The sequence below is a fragment of the Stegostoma tigrinum genome, chromosome 29 (assembly GCF_030684315.1).
Source record: "Stegostoma tigrinum isolate sSteTig4 chromosome 29, sSteTig4.hap1, whole genome shotgun sequence".
NCBI classification, from domain to species: Eukaryota; Metazoa; Chordata; class Chondrichthyes; order Orectolobiformes; family Stegostomatidae; genus Stegostoma; species Stegostoma tigrinum.
Window position 1 is genome coordinate 36,208,287 of NC_081382.1, and position 24,549 is coordinate 36,232,835.

The 24,549-nt window shown below is 40.8% G+C and overlaps 2 protein-coding genes across 3 annotated transcripts in view; one reads left to right on the top strand and one right to left on the bottom strand.

Annotated features, from left to right (window-relative positions):
* Positions 1-2,967: 2,967 nt before the first annotated feature.
* psmd5 (proteasome 26S subunit, non-ATPase 5) lies at positions 2,968-23,754 on the bottom strand. Its single transcript, XM_048559080.2, has 10 exons — positions 23,555-23,754; positions 20,292-20,436; positions 19,309-19,422; positions 17,918-18,046; positions 17,144-17,253; positions 15,389-15,531; positions 13,650-13,841; positions 11,014-11,123; positions 5,238-5,378; positions 2,968-3,691 (listed from the first exon to the last, which is right to left on the bottom strand). Exons 1-10 carry the CDS (start codon positions 23,728-23,730, stop codon positions 3,437-3,439), a joined length of 1,515 nt encoding a protein of 504 aa, XP_048415037.1. The 5' UTR covers positions 23,731-23,754; the 3' UTR covers positions 2,968-3,436.
* The window catches only part of ccdc180 (coiled-coil domain containing 180), a 104,721-nt gene continuing 103,908 nt past the window's right edge, over positions 23,737-24,549 (top strand). For both annotated transcript variants that reach the window (XM_048559078.2, XM_048559079.2), the window contains exon 1: positions 23,737-23,904. The gene's annotated coding sequence lies outside the window, so the exon portion shown is untranslated. The remainder of the gene's footprint in view (positions 23,905-24,549) is intronic.

Sequence of the window (24,549 nt, forward strand, 5' to 3'; positions counted from 1 at the left end):
ACAGATTGGAAAATATCGTCAGGGGATCTACTGTGAACATGTTTCACGGACGTTGGGTGGGAATAATACGCAAATAACGTGACACTTTCCTGAATCACTGAAGTGTACATCCTTTCAGTCACCATCTATTCGCAAAGCGATTTCCTTCCAGTCTCAAACACAACTCATTTACTGATACATGAATACAAACAAAATACTGTCGATGCTGGAAATCTGAAATAAACCTTGAAGAAACTTGACAGATCTGGCAGCACCTGTGGAGAGATGTAGTTGGTTACTCTTGCAGGTATAGATATGTGAAGAGAAACATCTAGTCTGGCATGACTTTTTCAGAATTGAAACGTTTGGAATCTGAAGTGCTTAGCAGGGTGGCCAACAACGTTACAAAGCATTCTGGGGAGGCTTTGGCCTAGATGTATCATGGTTAGACTATTAATCCAGAAACACAGGGCTCGAATCACACCATGACTGATGCTGGAAATTTGAAACCAATAAAAATCCGAAATTAAGGCACTTAAGGTGACCATGAAAACACTGCCAAAACATCCCCATCTGATTCACTAATGGTCTTAAGGGAAGGAAGCTGCCCTATCTGGTCTGGCTTACACGTAACCCCAGACCAGGGATGGGCAATAAATGCTGGCCTAGCATGTATGTCGCACATGCTGTTAATCAATTAAAAAAGTGTTAAATGACATGATCACTGCTGGATAATTGGGGAACAAAACTAGCTCTACCACACAATCAACTTATACTGGAATTAAAATTCTCAAGTTTCAAAAGGTATTATAGCATCTACCTTGTTTAAAAAGAGATTATTCAACTTTTCCCTTGTATCCCGTTGAAAGAGCTGTCAACTGAAATGTTACGCCAGAGCTGGTGATCATGGTTTGTGTGCCCATTATTGGGAAGCACTGGATTCAGGCCATTATCACTTCCCTGACACAAAATTGATTTAGACCTCAAATGGAATACATGAAAAAGCAAAGATAAATCCACATCCCAAATTTTCATACCACAGCCTGTTCATAGCAAAAATGAATAAAAAAATACACTGACAAATACAAATATTGACATAAAAACTGTTTAGAGACACTTATTTCACTATGTTATTTAAGATACAGAAGTCCAGATTAGTTCACCAGTAACAAAATGCTCAGGTTTGGTTTTACTTCCAGCATGTGGTGCACACAAAAGTTGCATGTCCGCTGTATAGGTTCATGCTGCATTTATGGTGGGTCAGAAATGAAGCTTTTAATCATAGATATTTTAAACTTCATATTGGAAAACGCCTTAAAGCTCCATGCCATTGCTCTTCCAGATATCAACAATTGCCTAAAATTACCAACATGTACATCTTCTGTTGAAGGTTGTGCTGCTTGTTGGGTACAGAGTTATGGGTGTTGGCAGCCTCCTGCATTACGTCAAGTGTCTATCAATCCATGGTGAGATCTAAACACTTGGGAGCAAGCAGACTACAGTGCCATGCCAGTCTTTGCACCCAAATACAATGTGCTCTCATTAATATTTACACTGAATAGTAGATATTAAAATCAGAAGTAGAAATACAATTCAGTACCCTTACATTGCATAAAACACTTAAAATAGGAATTATTTAAATATAATATAGTAACCGTCTCTCTCAATAGATATTGAGCACATCAGGGTCAGGATAGTCAGAAGACTAGACAGGACATACCCTTTAAATGAGTATTTGCATGTCACAGAGTAATACAACATGCACGGTAAATGGAAAAGCCCTGGGGAAAATTGATGGAGAGATTTGGGTGTTCGGGTCCATTGTAACCTGAAGGTGGCAACACAGGTCGATAAGAGTGGTTAAGAAGGCATACTGCATGCTTTCATTCATCGGATGGGGTATTAAATACAAGAGTTGGCAGGTCATGTTACAGTTGTATAGGACTTTGGTTCGACCACATTTAGAGTACTACGTACAGTTCTGGTCGCCATATTACCAAAAGGAAATAGATGCTTTGGAGAGGGAGCAGAGGAGGTTCACCAGGATGTTGCCTGGTATGGAGGGTGCTAGCTATGAAGAGAGGTTGAATAGATTAGGATTATTTACATTAGAAAGACACAGGTTGAGGGGGGACCTGACTGCTGCTGCTAGCACCTGAAAGGTGATTCAGTGGCAGCAGGTTCAGTTTCTAACCTAGTTTCAGAATTTTTCTGGTAAATTCCTACTTTGGTGGAATCCACATTGCAAATATCCACAAATTACAAACATCCTGAGACTTCAAACGAGCCGGAGTGGATGCACCATGGTCTGCAGAAATGTGGGACAGAACATTGCCAGTGTAGTTCAGGATCCCATTGTCTGGCTCAAACCAGGGTGAGAAACTACCCGTGTGGGGAACAATCATTCACCCCATACGCTAATGGTTGGAGGGTGACTCGCTGTCGAATGACAGGCTCGGGCAGCTCTTTAAGCTGCAGGGACAACAGGAGGTCTGTCAGGTTGAAAACAGCAGTAGGACACCATGGCAGGTAAGTGAGGGAGAGGGCCTCACAGAACTGAGGTTGCCTCTACTAAGCTTCTTCCAGAACATAAAATAAACTTGGAGGTGGCTATCGTTAGCCAGATTAGGGAACAAAACTGGCTGCCTGCTGTGCGCCCAAACACTGCCTGGACAATCCGGCCTCCCTCATCCACTGCTGGGTAAAGGGCCCAGGGACAGAATGGAGTCAGGGAATCGGGATACTGGCCAATTGCATTATTTTTAGTGGCCAGCCGACACCATTCCCTTTTCAGACCGGGCCTAAAAACCTTCCCCTGGTCTGCATTCACTTACTCCTGAACCCTAAATAAGTCAATATACTCCAGCATAGGCACTTACCCGCCACGGAAGTTGCAGTTTCTCTAACTGCAGGAAGTACACAAATATAAGTCAGACACCACAACTCTAGTACAATGCTTTCCATTATTCTCTTAAAACAAGAGACAAGTTGTCACAGGTTGCAAAAGTACATTTTAATTGAAACTTGCTGCGTATATGGGAGCTGCTGTGAAAGGTTCCCAGTAACTTTGTGACTGAGAACCACAAACAGCATCAACCCAAGAAAAATTGCAGACTTTACTTTACAAATTTTAAAAGCTACATTTTACTAAATAACTAATTCGCAGCTGGAGAGAGTCACATGGACAATGTATGAGAAAACATACCATTGTGGCCTGAAATCTCAATGTATCTGGCTTCTATACTATATCAAGCTCCATGACATACCATTTTTATGTAGACTGGAAGCTAAGAGGAAAGAGCAAGGCAATCATCCAGTTCAAAAATTCCACTTGATTGAAACTTGCTTTGGTGGCCAAGCTCCTTGGGGCATGTCTTTACAAAAATGGGTTAATGGTTCATTTAAAGACTTTTTTCTCTCTTCTAACATTGTTTTTAATGATCAAACGTTTGGTTGATTACTCTCCATCCACAGCAACTGTTGCAACTGCTTTCACAAAGTAAGGGCCTTCCCGCAAGTAAGCTCGGAGTTGAAGGTAATATTGGTTCCCAAAGATTTCAGCTGTTGTCTTGGAATCCACAAGAGTTTTTACCAACTCGAACTTGGCATCCTTCGAAGGTTTGTCAGGTTCAGCTGACCGGTCGACAATGTACTCCACAAATCCTGGGGTGCTGATCATCAGCCTCTGGCCCCAGGGTTGGCTGGCAATCGCCTACAAACGGAAGTGATAGAAATAACAGATTGTAGAATCAAAGACAAAAGAAAGTAAAAAGGAGAACGGAGAGGAGGAGCGGGGGAATATCATGTTTCGGTTGATAACCTTTCAACCATATTCTCTCTCTCACTCCATGAATACTGCCCAAACTGGTGAGTGTTTCCCATATTTGATGTTTCACTTTCAAACGGATGATTCGAAAGAAAAGATGCAAACATTGCAAAACGCTAATGTACTTCAAGTGGTTCAATCTGTTGCTTGAATTATATCTTAAATTCCTACACATAATCGAAGAAACTCATACATTTATAAATTTATTTCAAAAGAAATGTGAGACCTTCTTAGATAGCAGCATAAACTCCAAGTTTTCCCTAACCACATTGCTATAATATTTTAAAGTAATATCTTTAGCACAAAGCAACCAAGCATTTATAACGAAAAATGAAAGAACTGCAGATGCTGTAAATCAAGAGACAAAAACAGAAATTACTGGAAACGCTCAGCAGAGAAATCAGAGTTAATGTTTCAGGTCTAGTGATCCTTCCTCAAACTGATTTCTCTCCACAGATGCTGCCAGATCTGCAGAGCTTTTCCAGCATTTTCTATTTTTGTCTCCAGCATTTATAAAGTGCTTTGCACAACACATTTCATAACATTTCGAAAGAATTACTTTTACATAAGTTTTGGATATTTGCTTAGGCTCAGTTTTCACTCATGTTTGATTTGTAATTCCAGAGCTTCCACTTTTTAACAAATTCTTTGTGGGGTGTGGGCTTCACTGGCAAGGCCAGGACTTAGCGCTCAATTCAAGGAGGTAATTGTGAGCTGGCTTCATGAACTCGTGCAGTTTATGGCACAGGTATTCTCACAGCGCTGGTGGAGGGAACCTGCTCCAGGATTTTGACTCTGCAACAGTGAAAGACCATTAATATAGTCCCAAGTCAGTATGGTGGGTGGCTTGGAAGGGTGTGTTGGTGCTCCCATGCTTCTACTGCCCTTGTTTTTAAGAGGGCAGAGGTCACAGGTTTGTAAGGCACTACTGAAGGAGCCTTGAGGTGTTACTCTGGTGCATTTAGTAGATACTGTGTACTGCATGCACTGTGCATTGGTGGTAGCAAATGAATTTGGGTTGATAGATGGAGTACCAGTTAAACCAACTGCTTTGTCCTGGATGCTATCGAGATATTTGAGTGTTGTTGGAGCTGCACTCATTTAGGCAAGTGAAGAGTATTCTATCACACTCCTAACCTATGCTTTGTGGCAAGCTGGCATTAGGGAATCAGGAAGGGAGTCATTCCCCATACAATTCCAAGTCTCTGACATGCTCTTGCAGCCACAGTATTTGTACAGTTGGTCCACTTACAAAAATGCGACGGAATAGGGAAGTGCTTACAAACAAACAAGTCTGTATTTAAATCAACTAGCCATCCCAGTGTTACTGCTCATCCCAGCCAAACAAATGAAGTTTTAAATTTAGTCACGCCGTCTAAACTCTGTGATAAATAAGAAATTGGAATTTTTAGGCTAATGATAAAAGACTCACAGTAAAGATCTTCAATGTGCTAATATGAATTTCTGGGAATGGCTGAGAGTTCATATTGCAGAATGTTTCCATTGGGTGGCTGTGCAGAGCATGGAACCAGGACTCCGTCATTCCTAGAAGGTCCTCTGTCTGCTGGTCATTCTGTGAAATTGGATGAGAAAGTAAAACAAAGATGTAAAAGAAATGTCAAATAACTGTAGCTGAAACCTGTTTTATATAAATAACACTAACAGGGGAAATAATCAACAGGAGCATGTTTGGGAGAAGCTCAAGGATCAGAGACAATAGAATGCCAACTGTTATAGCAGGTTTTTATTTTTAAAAAGGACAACACTTCACGGGGTAAGACTCCAATATGAAACAGGAGAAGTAGGCCATTCAATCTTTCCAGCCTGCTGTGCAAACCAATATGATCAATACCCTGTGCCCATTTCCTCTCCATGCTCTTGATTCCTTTAGCCCCAAGAACCACATCTAACTCTTGCAAGTATCACAAGCTTTACAGAATCTTTTGTTTAAAGGTAATGGAGATCTGCAATATTGTTTATATCAGGATAAAAGAAGTGAAACCACATTATAGCTGGATCATAATGTCATACAGTATGGAAACAGACCCTTCGATCGAACTAGTTCATGCCAAACAATCCCAAACTGAACTGGTCCCACCCGCCTGCTTCTGGCCCGTATTCCGCCAAATCTTTCCTATTTATGCACTTATCCAAATGTCTTTTAAGTGTTGTAATTGTGCCCACATCTACCACTTCCTCAGGAAATTCACTCCACATGCGAACAACCCTGTGTGTAAAAGGTTTGCCCTTCATGCCTTTTTCAGATTTCTCTCCTATCACCTTAAGTGTGTGCCCCCTTGTCTTGAAATTATCCATCCTGGGGAAAAGATGACTATTAACTCTATTTGTACCCCTCATTATTTCATAAGCTTCTATTATGTCACCTCTCAACCTATGCTTCAGTGAAAGAAGCAGCATTTTTTTTATAACTCAAATCTTCCATCCCTGGCAACATTTTGGTAAATCTCTTCTGAGCCCTCTCCAGCTTAGCAATATGTTTCCTATAACTGGACGACCAGAATTGGACACAGGGCTCCAGGAGAGGCCTCAACTTCCTGTAAAACCTCAACATGACATCCTAATTCCTATATTCAAAAGTCTGAGCAATGAAAGCAATCATGCTAAAAGCCTTTTTAATCACCCTGGCTACATGTGACACAAACTTTAAAGAGTTATGTACCTGAACCCCTAGGATACCTGTTCTACAACACTGCCCAAGGCTAAGTCCTATTGCAGTTATCAGAGCTAAACTCCATTTCTATTTTGCAGCCCATTGACCCATTTAATCAAGATCCCTTTGTAATCTTAGAAAGCTTCCTTCACTGTCCGCTATGTCATCAATTTTGACGTTGTCTGCAAGTTTACTAACCATATATAACCACAATATTGTCATCCAAATCACCTACATAAATGACAAAAGAAAATCCAGAGCAGATCCCTGTGGAAGACAGCTGGTGACAAGCCTCCAATCTGAAAAACATCCCTCCACCACCACCTTGTCTCCTGCCTGAAGCTAATTATGTATCCAATTGGCAAGCTCACCCTGAATCCCATGTGACCTAACTTTACTAGTTAGTCTGCTATGTGGAACCTTGAAGGCTTTACTAAAGTTCAGGTAAACATCATCTACAGTCCTGCCCTCAACAATCTTTTTGGTTACTTCCTTCTAAAAACCCAATCAAGTTTGAGAGACATAATTTTCTGTTGCACAAAACAGTGTTATTATTGAACCACTGAGGCTAAGAACTTCTCATTTTACCCAGGCTTCAGGAAGCCCTAGAGGTCTAAAGAAGCTCCACCTCCCGCCATGGTATCAGACTTCACCATCGCGCAGGTCGTGAGTGTGAATGAGACTCCCTGCACATTCCAGGCTGTTTAAAGATGGAACCGGCATGCTCTGGAGTGCTCTTTTGCTGACTGAAAGCCTGTACTGAATGAAGGCTGAGCCAACTGGAGTGTGGCCTGGCTATGATAGCTCCTGTGTGGGCTTGGTTTCAGGCGAAAGTAGAAAAACGCAGTGATTTCAAATCATTGTGCCTCCTTAGCTCAGCTGGAATGACTTATTTTCCCGCCCCAGTGATGGACTACAACTTACTGGGTAATTAAAAAAATCTTTTAACAAATAAAGGATATTGTTACAGCAGAGCAAGACATTTTTCATTCGCATGGTGGTAGGAATCTAGAAGTCACTGCCTGTAAGGATGGAGGAGACAGAAACCCTCAACGTTTAGGTAGTATTTACATGTGTACTTTTGATACCAAGACATAAAAGGCTAACAGCCAAGTGCTGGAAAATGGGGTTAGAATATTTAGGTGCTTATTTTTTGATTGACACAGGCTCGGTGGGCCGAAGGGTCTTTTTCTGTGCCATACGGCACGAGACTCCGTGATAAGCGAATTTGCGCTCTCCAGATCAGTGACTTTCACCATCCAATACTACAACACCTTACCAAGTTTGAAATATCTATTTATTCTTTACAATAGACTGCAAGGTGTTTGCTTGCCCTAACTTATTAAATGAGAACACAGCTGACTGCTACCAATTAGGAATTGTTCCAAATGGGTTACTTGTTCTGTCCAAATAGTTTCTCAACCAGGATAAAGAATTACTCGTGGTCCAAAGCAACAGACATCAAACACACCCAATGCAATGTTAGGCAAACTTGCTTGTGGATATAGTGTGAATTTCATGAACATATCAGATGGAGGAAAGTAAGGTCAAAGATAAATTTACTGCAAATTTATTCTAGTTGATACCAGAATGCAATCATCTCCCAGCTTCAGGTACCAAACAGGCATGCAGGATTGCTAGAAACAGCTTCCTTATAAATTTAAAACAATTATTCAGGAATTTTGAGTATTAAACATTGAAGATACATTAAAGATGCAAAGCAGATCTTTCCAGGTAACCCTGCAAACACTTTGATCCCAAAAAAATCCAAAGCTGAAAGGAAAACCAATCTGCATAAAGAAATTCGCTCAACAAAATGCATTGCAGCAATATCTTCCTGAAACTTCCAAATGGAGCATGTGGTCTAGCTCATTTTCAAGTATATACCAAAGAAACCTAGCGTAGTACCCGTGTCTTTACTGTTTGAAGCATGTTTACCATGGTACTATAGAAGAGATATTTTTACATTATGCATCTTTATAGTATTCTTTGGTTACAATCCTCACATTATCCACATCTGTGCTACTCGACTAGAATCACAAAATCCCTACATTGTGGAAAAGACCATTTGGCCCATAAGTCCACATGACCCTCCGAACAGCATCTCACTTGGATCCACCCCACCCCACCCATTCTCTGTAACCCTGCATTTCCCACGGCTAATCCACCTAGCCTGTGCATCGTTGGTGAGAGGAAACCCACACAGACATGAGGAAAATGTGTAAACTCCACATGGACAGTCACCGGAGAGTGGCATCAAATTTGGGTCCTTGGTGCTGTAAGGCAGCAGTACTAAGCACTGAGTCACCGTGCAGACCCATGATCCATTAGACTTCAAATGTCAACTCCAAGCTCTGCAACTCTACACAGGATGTTCAGTCTGACACGCAGTAGGTCAACTTGATCCAATATGATCAACCCGATCCCCAAAATAAAAAACAGGAGCTACACATGAATTTCTCTGTGTAGCCATAAAGCTTTACAGAACAAATGTTAAGTGATAATGGGAACTGGAGAATCCAAGATAATAAAATGTGAAGCTGGATGAACACAACAGGCCCAGCAGCATCTCAGGGGCACAAAAGCTGACGTTTCAGGCCTAGACCCTTCATCAGTTATGTTAACAGTGTTAACAATGTTAACAGTGACTTGGTTTTCCTCAAAGCTTTGGAAACATTACTGAGATACCTTTATTCTTCCTAGTCAAAATCAGCTTATCTGTGATTATGAAGTCTCACATAGCAAACATTTATTAGGATCTTAACGGACCAATATAATTCACTACAAGGGTATAACAAGAAACACAGTCTGGGGAGCCAGCACAAAAGGAGCTCATTGTATTGATGTTGGTAACGGGAGGTGCATGACAGCTGCTACACTTTATTAAACAGCTGGGAGATCAGAATTCAGTACAGGGTAGTAAAAGCTAAATCATAGCAACGTGAAGAGTAGTTTGTGAGCCCTGAATGTCAAGAGGGCTTTTTTTGGGGAACGGATGAAAACTCACTTTCTGGCTGGTTTTCCATTTACATACTAAAATCACTGCCCTCCCTGACGCAATATGAGTGATTAAACTACTCAAGAGCAGGGACACCGACTGTCTCCCTGCAGAGCTCAGCAGACACGGTTACAAACTACTTTACAGAATACTTTTACCTGCATTTGCCCAGTCACTCCACTTTCTCTCTCCTGCATTCTCCTCTTCTCTCCGTCCTAGTTTCAGATGGTAAAAGTGTAATTTTATTGCTTTTCCAATCAACAAAAAACTCTAGTCTGGATCTTTTCTTCTGTTTTTGTAAATTTAAAATTAATATCACTTCCCTTTCACTTACTGAATGGGTGGAGAGGAAATGACTTGATTGCTGGATTGACTGAAAAGAGATAATCAAATTGACAGTGGCCTGAAGATTGACAGCGTGGTTGACCACACAAGCAACACCTACCTCTCATCGCTCTGAAGCTGAAATGTCACACAAGCAGCAAGCCTCCACGCTGCTCATCATTAATAAGTTTAAAGTTCAGAATACTGCAAAAGGCTTTGCCTAAGAATCATTAATACAGAGAAGGCTAGAGAAGGCTTCCTTACAATGTTTTCTGTGGTTGGGATGTGAGTTTCACCAAATGGGCGAGCATCAGTTGCTTATATCCAAAGGCCCTTAAAACAAGTGGGTTGCTAGGCCATTTCAGAGGGCAGCCAAGAGTCAACCACACTACTGAGTCTGGAGGCACATCATGTTGGGAGTAGCATATTAGCAGGAATAGCAGATTGGCAGGCTAATCGAAGCCTTGGATGACTGTACAAACTCCACACAGACATGTCTGCCTGGGTTTCTGCCAGGTGCTCTGGTTTCCTGTGAAGTCGTGCAAGGTAGTAGATTGGCTGTGCTAAATTCCCTTGTAGCATCCGTGATGTGTTAGGTCTGGGTGGGATGCTTTTATGAGGGCTGTGCAGACTCTGCTGAATGGCCTTGTAAGGATTTAAGGATGTCAGAGACTTGGGATAAAGGAGACATTTTCAGGATGGCAATCTGTAATCAACGGAGTGCCACAGGGGTCTGTGATGGGGCCACAATTATTCTAGAACATTCGTGGGGGATCTTGACTTACCAGACCTGTAATATAACCACTATGCTGTCAACTCCCCTCTTGCATAACATTCAGGGCAATGTGAATTCTGAATACTACTATAAAGACATCTATTTTCATAAAAAACTAAACCACATTGTACAACAGGACAGATGTTGACCATTTCATGATGCAACCTGTTTTGGAAAAACAATAATATAGGAAGCCTGCTCCGAGAAATTCATTTTTGCTGCTTTGTCTTTAATGCATTTTGAAATAGCTTCAAGTTCTTTTTGTTGCCATTGGTGGGAATAAATGCCACACTTTTATTTGACTACAAGGATCAATTCAAAAGCTGTTACTGCCGTCCCCACAGCAGAAATTTTAAACGCATCTCCAGTCAAGTGTCAAATGCAGCACCTTTTGAACTTCCTTTTGCTTACACCGAACAAGGCTTTCGCTGCGTTCTTACCGACAGAGAGAGGAGAGAAGCAATTGTATCGAGGCAGCGCACCCGTAAGTCAGTGGAAGCATTGCATGAAATGGAACCCAGTCTTCTCAGAATTTCTTGGAATTTGCTACCTAAAGAGTATATTTGGGAAAACAAATGACTTGAAAATTCCAGTTCCACATTTTAGTATAATAGCATGGAAATAAAAATGATGTGTACTGCCATATTATAGCCAGACCAATGCTACAATAGGAATGGTCAAGTGCTCAATGCAAATAGAAACTTGCCTGCAGAGGTTATGAAAAGAAAAACAAGCTTACCAATTCCAAACCAGAAGCATGACTTTCCTACAACATAACCGCACCAAGCAAAAGAATCATCACAGCAAATCTTATGAACTAGGACGATTGAATTGTTTCAACAATTCTTTCTCCCCCCCCCGGCCCTTTCCAGCCGTAACACCAATGTTTTTGTAGACCATATGTCAACTAGTTTTAAGGAGGTTAGAGTTTTAACTAACAGAGTTTAAATGTCAATATTTCATAGTTTTTTTTTGTGGTTTGTAATAAATTGCAGTTCTCATTAAGTACAGAATCCTGATCCATGTTTTCTTTTAGCCTGAGTCAATCCAAATATTAAATTGGGAACTTAGAATACTTTGATAAAAATTTTAACTTATGCAACAACTCTTTAAATAACAGGACTCAGTCTCCAGCATGCTATCCCAGTGAAGTGTGACACTAACTGCATGCTCAGTTAGTGAGGGGAAGCAAATGAGGTGCTGCAAAATCCTGTCAAGTCTGATTATGATTCAGTAACCACACCTACTGTATCTCAGGGACACACACCAGAGGATATACTATGCCCTCAAATAAGCCCCTAGTTCACAAAGCCCATTCTCAGATCAATATTTGAAGGTGATCAGGGTAGGCAGGAATGTGGAGTTGAGGCGACAATCAGAAGCAGGCTTTTTGGGGTGGGGTGGGGGGGGGTGGCCTTATCCCAACTCATATGTTCCTATGTTGCCACACAAGCAATTTTCAGGCACTTCTCTCGCAGTGGCTGTACAGACAACCCAGATTTATATCTGCGGCCCTAGCCGCACAAGAGCAAATCATTCCTGCGACATGACAATTAGCTTAGCCACCACGGCCATCTAGAAGATGCATTTCCCTGCCTCTTCAACAGCAAAGCGAGGCCCTTCTTGCAATACTCACAAATGAACACATGCACTGTGTTAACAGGAACAGATAATATATTAACATCTTCCTGATCCAACTGAACCTCAGAATTCTATCCCACACTATGACTCTCAAAAAAGTATGCTGGTCTTAAAATTGATTCGTACCATTGGCAACAATATATTCTCCCCAATGATGAATCAAAAATTTAATATGCTGTCTTCAAAGTATGATACACAGAATCGAGTTATTAATTACTCGCACATTTACTTTAATTAGAGTTATAATCAAAAATGTTCAACAGGAATTCATTTGTTGTATCAAGGTTAAAAAAAGTGAACAAGTTTGAATCATTGGTTGAACTCATTTTAAAATGTTACTATGCCTCAGTTTCCCTGAACTGTTTAAAAGGTAGAGAAACAAGGGAAACAACAGATCGCATTTCCAAAATGAAACTTTTATAAATTGCTGGAAAGACTCAGCAGTTTAGGCAGCATCTGTGTAAAGAAACAGAGTTGATATTTCAGGGCAATCATTTTCCATCAGAACCCTTTGTTTCTGTGTCAGATCGCATTTTCCTTTGTCATCCTGAGATGCCTTGCTGGAAAGGCCCAAATACAGATACAAAAGGATGAGAATAAAGATTTAACATTGATATCCTGTACAAATGCACAGGAAATTCCTTGACATCTGCTGTGAATAACTGCACAGCACCATTGAAAAGGAGATTATTTTCTCATCTGGTAACTGATTACTCAACGGGGAGGTGATGGCCTACTGGTATTATCGCTGGACTGTTAATACAGATTTCCAGATGACATTCTGTGGACCTAGGTTCAAATCTGCCGTGGCAGATGGTGGAATTTGAATTCAATAAAAAAAATCTGGAATTAAGAATCTATGATTACCATAAATCCATCGTCGATTGTCAGAAAAACCCCATCTGGTTCACTAATGTCCTTTAGGGAAGGAAACAGCTATCCTTACCTGGACTGGCCTAAATATGACTTATAGACCCAAAGCAGTATGCTTGACTCAACAGCCCTCTGGGCAAATAGGGATGGGCAATAAATACTGCCTAGCCAGCGATGCCCTCATCCCGTTAATGAATTAAGTAAAAATGGTGGCGGTATAGAAGAAGAGCAATAAGAGAGTTGATGGTAAACAATGCTAAAAATATAATGTTGAGGCAAGCTGATCTAAATTATAAACTGACCTCGAGATTATTGATGGAATATGGAAAACGTGTTCTGTAAATACGGTCATTAACAGAATTGCCTATCATTAGACAGAATAAATCAGCTATGTGTTGCCCTGCACATCAGCATTACAGAAGTGAACTGTAACTGGAATTTTAAAGTGTTAGGAGAATGACAAATACTGCATCTTACACTTAACTTAAAAAAAATAAAGAATATTCATTTCAGTTTTCAATCATTCATTCAGCTGGGATCTGAAAAAGATAATATTGTTTACCTGTTTTATGTAGGACTTGCTTTCCTTCAATACATGATCCAAGAATTCCAATGGTATCCAAACCAACTCCAATCATGGTTGGCTCCTGCCCTTCAATCATCTCAAACACCTTCTCAATAAAAGCAGGATAACGCTCACAGACCTGTTGAGGACTGTCAACCATTGCCAAATTTCCAAAGAATTTCACTAAATCTAGAAGGAGAGCAGAAAACACAAACTCAGAGCAAGGCATGCGTAAGACGCCAGTACAACATTGCAATGCAAAATTATTTTAATGCGAACGCACATTCAGTGCTCAAACACACAGTAGGGACTGGATTTAACAAGCATTATTTCCAGTCAATGTCAACACATCCTTTACAGGAAGCTGCCAAAAAGAACTCCAATATGAACCCATAAGGAATGAATTCTCCTGAATCCCATCCATTTCCTTCTTCTCCTGAAGGCACTAATTCACATGTGGACACTTAGCTCTAAATGATTCTGTGAGCTAAATGGTAAATAAACTTTAACAAGCTGATCCTACGTACAGCATATGAATTACAAGGAGTGGGCCATTTGGCCTCTCAAGCCCTCTTCACCATTCAGTAATATCAGGGCTAATTTGATTGTAGATTTAAAATCTACATTTCTGCCAGCCCCCACCGAACTGGCGACTCTCTTGCAAATCAAAAATCCATGGAGCTTTGTCTTAAACATATTCAATGAACCAGCTCACTGCTTTCCAGAGCAAAGAATTCTAAAGATTCACAAATGTCAGAGACAAAATTCCTCAACTCCATCTTAAATAGATGGCCCTTTATTCTCAAACTGTGGTGTCTCCTAGGTATAGGATTTTCTGCCGGTGAACATCGTCCCAGCATCTACTGCTCCTAGCAGGTGCAATAACCCCTTGCTCTTCAGAGAATCTACCTCACACGCTTACTAGCAGGGGTGACTGAAATGGCACCCTTAATTCTCCTTGCTGCGTACTGTCTACTTGTTGTACTGCACGCTGCCTTTCAGACTACTACACAACCATACCTCTTAAAAGGGGAGTATTGATTGTTATTTAGTAAGGCCAAAATTTGTTGCCCAACCACCTAAGTGCCCTTGAACTTTCTAGGCCATTACAGAGTGCTGTTAAGAAGCAACCACATTGCTGTGGATTTGGAATCATGGGTAAGCCACAGCCGGTAAGGATGGCAGATTTCCTTCCTTAAGGAGCAGGAGTGAATGAGATAGATGGGATTGTATGAAAAATCTCTGTTCAGGGCCTGTCTGTTCCTTGTCTAACAGATTCCGGATTGCTGTTACCGGAAACATCAGATTGCAGCCAAAAGGAAGCTTTAGATCCCTGTCACAAGAACCCTGGTTAATTCCTCCCCTTCATTAGAGAGTGTGCGCTGCTTGGAGATACAATAAACTTTGCTACAACTGGAGACCCTTGAACAAAACAATGACGCGAATAATTTGTTCAAACTTTAAGATGTTGCCTGAATTCTTTGATGAATTTACCGCTTTCAAAATCATAGCTAACAGTGTAGTGTATCGACAATAAAAACAACCTGCACTTGGATACCATTTTTAACACAGTAAAACAATTCAAAACACTTCACAGGAGCAGAACTAAAACAAAGTCATCTCCGAATCATCGTGGCTAATGTTGAGACCGGTGTTCAAAAAACCTGCCTTTTCAGGAAAGTTAAGAATTTTTCTCATATCACTGGGTTGACATAGAAAATATTCCCTTTACTCACTTGGTAGATAAAAGCCAGAGAAAGGATCTGACTCTGCACCAATGATCATATTTGAGATTCTATCAATGGTGCCTTGTTGAGCAAGGTATTGTCGTCCATGCTGACTCTGAGCAAGTCCAGTAACCATCTCTATAGCGGTTGCTCTGAAAATGAACCAAAAGACTCGTAACATTTTGAATTAGTCACTCCAAAAACATTTATATAGAGAGTCTTTAATTCAATAAATCATCCTGAGGTGATTCATGAGAGTCGGAATATAGGTCTTAGGAGTAGATCTTTTGGCCTTTTGAGCATCGAATAAGATTTTTCTTTAATTTACCAAAGACAACTTGTTATCAAGTTGCCTAAGTAGGACAAATGAGCAGCACAGAGATAAGTTTAAAGGTGTGTCATGAAGGAGACACGAAAGTTAGAGAATCGATTCCAGGAATAAGGGCCTTGGCAAATGAGGCCAGATGAACACAAACAAAAAATGGAGGATTGTTAAGAGGCCTGATTTACAGTGTCAAGAGCCTGGCAGGTTTTCATATTGGAGGAAGCTACAGAAATATGGAGAGGTGGAGCAATGGAGGGATCTGAAAATAAAAGTGAGAGATTCAAAATTGAGGAAGGGGAATGGGGCAATGGGTCAACAGGCTGCAGATGATTTTAATATAGGTTGGTGAAGAGAGGGTGAAGAATATGGGGGTCAATTTTACTTAGAAAGGCAACAAAATTTGCAATTTGCAGAAAATATTTTTCGATTTTGTGTGAGCAAATGCTCCCAGGTCAGACACGTGATGAATCTACTGCAATACTGGCCTAATAATGTATTTCAGTTCCAGGGTCATAAGTTAACCCCTGCTGCACCAATGCATCATTTCCATCTTCCAATCCAGGCAGCACAGTGATTGGAGTGACATCGCCTATTTGTGGCAAAATGGTGACGCAGTTCCGTATTCTAAGTTTGCACGGTGCCAGAAAAACCTTCAGACACATGGTTCCATTTCTCCTCTGCTACAATTATGTAGTGCGTACATAGTCAGTAAGACTAGGATTTGTTGCCCTTGAACCAAGTGACTTGCTAAGCTGTTTCAGAAGGTTAGTTACAAATCACATTACTGTGTGTCTGGAGTCACATAGGGTGGATCATTCAAGGGCAGCTGACTTACTCATTTAAAGGAAATCAGTGATCACGATTGGTTCTTATGAAAATCGACGCTAGTTCATGGTCTCCATCATTGAGACAAGTTTTAATTCAAGATCTATTAATCAGATTTAAATTTCACCAACTGCTGTGGTGAAAGTTGAACCTGCGTCTCGCAGCATTAGTCTGTGACTCTGGATTACTAGTTCAATGACATTATTGGACTTCACCTAGTTAGTGGGATGAATTTGTTCTCAGTTTCCTGTCAATGCTGCTGTGAGAGTAGGAGGCACACTGTAGCAAAGTAAGCCAAAGCCAAGTTTACTATTGGCATTTCCTCTTCCACTTAGCATGGGACCTTGCTTTAACTCTCTTTCCAATTGTGGATCTGCACGCAACACACACACACACACACACACACACACACACACACACACGTAAAGACAGCAGATTTCCTTCACACCAAGGTTCAGACCAGAATGAGAAAATGGCCCAATATAACCAGTAAGATGGCAAAACCTTTGCAACTGCATCCAAGTAACAGATCCTAACATTTGCAGCTCTAGGTTAATAACTGAAAACTCCTCCAAATCAAAACATATTTTTTGAACAAGCAGTCACATCCTCACCTGATCAGAACATCATCCCCTATGAGCTCAGTGAGTAACTGACTGATCAAACCACTGTTGGCACAATAATCCAAGGAGGCAGGTGACACAGATGAAATTTCCACCACTAGCTGTAAGGCAATAACACTAATTACCAATAATTAATGGCACTGTCAAAGATAGATATGGAATAGTCCTAGTAATTAAGGACCATTATATTTGGACTAATAAGTTGCACTTGTTGGCAGCATTCCACTCCAAATGTTCCACATTCATTATCTTCAGAATGAGGTTTTCTGTTGCGTGTTCATCTTTTCTTGGCTTCAGTTCAATTTCTGCACTAGCGCTTTTGTTAATTAAGAATGTCTCTCTAGGTAACTTTATGAAGTCTTGTCTCAGTCTTCGTATCAAGTTTGAAGAGCCAATGTTGCCAGCATTCAGGAAACGTTTGAGCTCCAGTTAGAAGCCAAATTAACTTTAAGAAATCAGTAATTTTACACCTGTTTAACAGTTGGAATATTGACATACCACAGTTTATTAAGGGATCTGTGCACAACTAGTGGGTTGAGACACAAATGGTAAGTGAATGATGAAAAATTAATAGAGATGTGTGCTATTTAATCCATTATGTTAAAGGCAACACAAGCTAGAACAGTAAATTGAAGGATACAAAATGAGTTGAGATACAATCAATAGAATGAAGAATTTCAGAAACAACAGAAGATATACTAGATGATGAATATTACTGAAAAAGGAGAAAAGACAAGGCACACAATTCCAGTGAATGCACTATACCTCATAGATCCTGTATCGCACCACATCATTGATTGCCATGACATCTTTTAAATCCTGTAGCATACTGGTCATGAACAATGCATCAAGTCCAGCTTTACTCTGGGACACTTTAGAAAGGGATTTGATTGCCTGGTGAGACAGAAACGTCAATAAATTTGCTACTTTTGCCTTTTGTTCTCTTGATCATTGCGGAAAATAATCACCAGAGATGAGAAAAGCTTGCATACGATGGTAAAAACATTTGCATGTGTTCACACAGCACCTTTAACAAAATGAATGTTTGAAGACACTTGCGCAGGACTATTATGTAACAAAATTAGACATGGAGCCATATATTAGGAGAGATGGTCAAAGAGTTAGGTTTTATAAAGTGTCTTACGAGAGGTGGGGGGTTTTAGGGAAGGAATTCTGGAGTTCCATCAATAACAAGCACATAAAATTGAGGGTGCTGAAGTGGTCAGTATTAGGTGAGCGCAGGTACCTCAGAGGTTTGTGGGACCGGACAGATAGAAGGTGGGGAGGTATAAGGCACGAAAGGACCTTGGAAACAACAAAGTGAATTTTAAGATATAGAATTTGCTTGACTAGGAGCCAGGGTGTCAACAAGGGCAGGGCTGAAAATGAATGGGACTTTGCATAAGTAAAGACACAGCACAGCAAGGGTAGAAAAGCCATTGGAATGGCAGTGTCCATCATGGAAGCACTCGTTACTGTACAAGGTTCATAGAACATAGAACAGCACAGTACAGGCCCCTATTGAGGCCGACTCCACTACCCTTTCCGGAAATGCATTCCACCAAAGGTTACCTACCCACCCAGACCAGGAGTTAAAACAAAAATGAATTTAAGAATGCATTTACAAGGCAATTGGGACCAGTCAACTTGTACTGTAATATTCAGTTATTCTAAGAAAGGTTAGACTCTAATCTGACCAGTGAAGATAAATCATTGATGATATATACCAAAAGTGTTCCCAGGTCTTTTAATTCAGCAACAAGGAAATGGTCAAGTGGGCTTACCTCCAGATTTCAACCTCCTGCTGCTCAACTTGCCTACCAGATTTCCGTCAGCAGTATCCGCCAAATTATTACTTTGCAGTAAATTTACGTTTACCAGCATAGAAAAATACTGGGTGTCGAAAGAGAGCAGAGTATTGGATTTATTCAAGTGTTACTTTTACAAATATTCCATAAATGATACAAGAGGCCAAATGGTGCTGTAGATTTCCACCACTTCAAAAACTAGTAACAAGTTGGTCTTGTTATACTGACAGCCTAAGACAGAAACATTTTTTAAAACATGTAAGCAGACAATACTTTCCCCTTGTGGTGGAATGCAGAACTCCAAAGGGTTTGCAGAGGACCTCACTAAACACTTGACATATACCTCACCTCTTTTGCAACAGATATTTTCTTTCCACCAATGCTGTGAATCATCTCTTTGAGCAACTCGGGTGAGCCAAGAATTAATGGCATTGCATTTGCATCTTCAACAATCCGACCAATCTGGAAAAATTAAATGTAAAACAGACCAACAGGAACAAATGTTATAAGTGGGAAAAAAAGAGAGACATTTTATGTGCTCCTAAGATGCTGTTTGGCCTGCTGTGTGCATCCAGCTTCACACTTTGTTATCTTGGATTCTCCAGCATCTGCAGTTCCCGTTATCTCTGATCACATTTTATAAACAAGCTGTTTTGCCTCAGCAGTAAAAAAGATTTAGCTTGAGCCATTCGTATTGCTCTGCCCCGACTTTGTAGCCTTTTTAATAAAAAAAATTGCTAAATGCAAATGTTCATAAAACGTTCAACACATTACTGATAAACTGCCAGAAAACAAAAATACATTCACATATCCACCACCAATCACAGATGCCCATGTCGATTCCAATCATCTATGTGTTTGTATTTTCAGATCTAGTATAAAACCAGCAAAGACTAGTTGGGTCTAGCCAGCACCACTTATATCCAGTGAATGAATACATTTTACAAATGTTTGTTTGCCCTGTCAATGTCATGCAAAATTTAATGCATATGAGAAATAAAGTAACTGCCCTCACTTAATAGAGAACGAGAACTGTTGGCCTTTATCATTAATTTCAAAGCACAACGACATAATCTCATGTCATTAAACTCATTTGTCTGAAATAAAATTGAATATGGTTTTACATGAATCTTACTATTACTCAAAGTCTTCAGTCATTGGTTTTGGATGCACAGATTGACCTTACTTTCACCAGACACGTTTTGACACCAAAAACAAAAAGAAAACAGACCCAAAGGGCGAGCCGATAGAAGTTCCAGCAATAATCTGATTTGGGTTGCTGCAATTGATAACACCAAGAGCAAAATAAGAAAATTTGACTTCCACCTTACTTGGGACATTGCCAGGATTTTAACATTATCATCCGAATGCTGAAGTCCTTTTTGCAATTCGACTCTGAAATTTTCAGCCAGGTAGACCGGATCCAAAGCTTGGAGAAGTCGATCAAGAATCGCAACAGACGTATCAATCTGTTCCCTGAACAAAGGAGGATAATTGGATTTTGATAAACAAATTAAAATTTTATTGGACGGACAACTTACTTACAAGTCAACTGGCAAGCAAGCACAGTGCTGTAGACCCAACAGAATCATTTTGAGCTATCTTTTGCCCTTAGGATTTGGCACAATGTCTAGAAACAATTTACTGTCTGTTCCTGAATGGCCAGAAGACATTAAGAATTGCCTGTATAAATTTGGATTAGGTCACGCAATGGATAGTGGCCTCAATCCTGAGTGGAACTTATGAACCACGTGGTCTTTAACAAAATTCAACTGTTTTCATGATCATTTGCTTATGTCCAGCATGCAGATTATTAAATTTGACAAATTAAACTCAAAATTTTCCAAAACCATTACATTCATTAAAAATGAATTGGGAAACTTCAGGACTGCTATTTACATTTTGAGTAGACAAGCTTTCAAATGTAGTGAATAATAAATATAATGGTCAAAAGTTATAACAAATGAAGTCTCCAAATGATACAAGCAATAGGAATAAAGATCTTTCTGAATGGCTGCTCATAGCAAGAAGTTCTGAAATGTTGGGTAATTACTGTAATGCAGATATTACTGCTAATCATGTACAGGAAAGGTCCATAAACTGCAATCCAGACATGTTAAAAGATCACTTGAGATGAATGCAAGAAACCAGACGGAAAGAGTTAATCTGATGGAGCTTGATAATGTAATAATGCTAATGCTTCATCATATATGTCAAAAGGTCACTGAGTATATTAGGACCGGGTGGAAGTTTAGCTTTGTGATTAATGAAATGATTTAGTTTAAAACCACAACATTCTAAAGTCAATCAATATTTGGAATAACTGGGTAGCTTTCAAAGCGAACATTTTTCTCAAGATGCAGAAAGGCGTTCTAGGTGACAGGGAGTCAATGTTTATTGATTTTTACTGAAAGAACAGAAAAAAGTGTCAAACAAGCCACAGAGTAACCATCTGCCCAGAGTTGCATAATGAAGTCCACGTAAAAAGATAACCAGAAGGGAACAGCAGCACACAGCAAAGACATAGAAAAAGAAAGAAACAGGGAGGTATGCTGAATCCTCCAGTGAAGAAACAAACCTGAAGGCACAGCTAATCGCAGTACTATGTTGGCAAAAATCTCAAAAAAAAACTGAATAGACTACCTAGCATTAACTAATGCACAGGAAACAATAGTAAACTGAGCCCTGTTGACCCTGCCAAGTTCTCCTAACGGATATCTGGGGCTAGTGTCAAAATTAGGAGAGCTATTTGACAATGTACTCAGGCAACAGCCTAACACAGTCATATTCGTGGAATCATATTCATACAGTCATACTCATACTGTGGACAGCATGGCAGCTCAGCAGGTAGCACTGTTGCCTCACAGGTTACAGGAATAGGGGTTGGGTTTGGATGAGATGGTCACTGCAGAACTGATGGGCTGAAAGATCTCCTTCCAAACTGTAGGGATTCTGTGAATCATGCCTTACACACTATGCCTCAGACAACACCATCATCATCCCTGGCTGTGCCAGTTCCACCAGTAGGGAAGATACCGACAATGGGATAGAGGTGGGAGGAAACAGTACAAGGAATCCATATATGGACCCTAAATCCCAAGAAATCTCATCATCACGTCAAAGAGGGGCAAGGAAACCTTCTGATTAGTGTGCTACTACCTGGCTGATGAATAACATTGGACACAACTCACAGAGGGAACTGAGGATGCAAACGTACTCTGGGTTAGGGAACTTCAAATGTCCCCCACAAACAATGGCTCAGCTGCAGCACTACTGACTGAGCTGGTTGAGTCCTAAAGAACATTGCTATTCGACTGTGTCTGTGGAAGGTAGTAACAAAACCAGCAAGAGCGAAAACCTACTTATCTCATCCACACAAACCCACCTACTGCAGATGTATCTGTCCATGACAGTATGAGTAAGAGTGAGCACTGCACAGTTCTTGTGGAGAGAGTCCCATCTTCATATTAAGAATGCCCTCCATTGTTTTGTGTGGTGGTCCCTGTGCTAAATATGGTAGGCTTTGAACAGAACTAGCAATTCAGAACTGTGAATACTTGAGGTGCTGAGGCCATAAAACAATCTGCAAACTCACAGCCTGAATAAGCCTTTTATACAATTTCAATCAAGCCAGGTATCTACACTGGTGCAATGAAGAGTGTACGTGGACATGTCAGGAGCAGCACTAGGCATACTTAAAAATAAGCTGCCATTCTGGTGAAGGCACACATAGGACTATGTGCATGTCAGCATAAGCAACAATAAAACACAGTTAAACAATTCGAGGACCAACAGATCAGGTCTAAACTCTGCAGCCCTGCCACATCCAGTGATGAACAATTAAACAACTCACTGGAGGTGCAGCCTTCACAAATATCTCCACCTTCAAAAATATCACCATCTTCAAAAAGATGGAAGAACCAATGCATCAGTGCAAAGCATAATGCTGAAGCATTTGCAAAAATCTTCTGCCAGAAGTGCCAAGTGGATGATCCATCTTAGCATTGCAAATACCAATCTTCAGTCAATTTGATTTACTCCACAGGATATGAAGAAACAGCTGAAGGCCCTGATACTGCAAAGGCTATGGGCCTTGACAACATCATAGCAATGGTTCAAAAGATATATGACCCACAATTTGTATACCTCTGGCTAAGACGTTCTAGTACAGCTACAACACTGGCATCTACCAAGCAATTGCCCAGGTATATACTATACTTTTAAAAAACCAAGACAAATTCAATCCAGACAATTACCACTCTCAATCATTAGTAAAATGATGGAACGGGTCATCAACCGTGCTTTCAAGCATCATTTACTAAGCAGTAACAGTTGGGTTCCACCAGGCCTACTCAACTCCTGACCTTATTTCAGCCCTGGCTGAAACATGGACAAGTAGCTGAACTCTCGAAATGAGGTGACAGCGACTGCCTCTGATCCGTAATCTTCTCTTTCCTACTCTCCTCACCTCCCACATTCCCACCCCTTCTTTAATCCGCTTGGTCTCACCTTCCGCATCATCTCTCTTTCTCTCCAACCCCTCCCCGTCATGTTTTTCCATTGCCCCCCCCGGTGAACCACAGCCGACACTCGCCTGTCGTCGTTGCTGTCGAGCAGAGCGAACAAGACCCCAAAGCGCAGACCAACAGCCAGGTCGCGTAGGGCAGTGAGAGGCAGCGAGTAGACGACGGTCTTGAGGCTCCGGAGTTCCTCAAGCGGCTCCTCCAGCTCGGCGATCTCCCGCAACAGCTCACTGACGGAGGCCGCCATCTTTGGCACCCGCCAGCCGGAGCTCTCGCGAGAGTTTGCATAAAGGCCCCGCCCCCACCCCCCGTTACCAGGGGCAACCGACAAAACTCAGATGAACCGCAACTTCAACCTCCAGAAATAGTACATGGTCGGTGTAAGCCTGGCTTCCAGCTCAACAGCAAACCGAATGGCTGAGTAATTAATCTATATTTGATTTATTTTTGTGATTCTAGTAGTGTTTAATACACTGAAGGGCTGGGCTGTTGTGGTGCAGTGGTAATGTCCCTGTCTCTGAGCCAGGAGACCTGGATTCAATCCGACTTGCACCAGGCGTGGGTAATAGCATCTACAAAATGGTTAATTAGGAAAATATCTAGTAAGTAAATTAGCTGGGTTGTTCCACAATCGTTGTCACCTTCTGAACAGGGATATAGGAAAAGTTAAATTTGTACTAAAGTATATATTTTGACAGGGCTGTCATGGTGTCGTGGTAGTATCTCTACCTCTGAGCCAGGAGACACGGACTCAAGTCCCACCCACTCCAGGGATGTGAAATATCATCTCTGAACAGATGGTTTAGAAAATATCTGGAGGACTTAACAGGGCAAAGAAATAGAATGTTACCTACCACTTATGGAGGAGACTAAAGATCGTCCTTTCAACATGGTCAGTAATACATTTACCAGTGAATTGAGGAGAAAGCTCTTGACCCATAGGCTGTTTAGGTTGTGGGTGAAAACAAGCAGCTGCGGATTCTGGAGATCTGAAATGTAGGAGAAACTCAGCAGATCTGGCAGCATGTGTGGAGAGAGAGAGAAACAGAGTCAACGTTTCAGATCA

Coding starts and splice junctions, on each gene's coding strand:
- psmd5 (XM_048559080.2), bottom strand. CDS start 23,730: ATGGCGGCCTCCGTCAGTGAGCTGTTGCGGGAGATCGCCGAGCTGGAG. Junction 18,047..19,308: donor AAATATCTGTTGCAAAAGAG/GTGAGGTATATG, acceptor CTGTCTCACCAG/GCAATCAAATCCCTTTCTAA. Junction 11,124..13,649: donor GCAAGTCCTACATAAAACAG/GTAAACAATATT, acceptor TATACTCTTTAG/GTAGCAAATTCCAAGAAATT.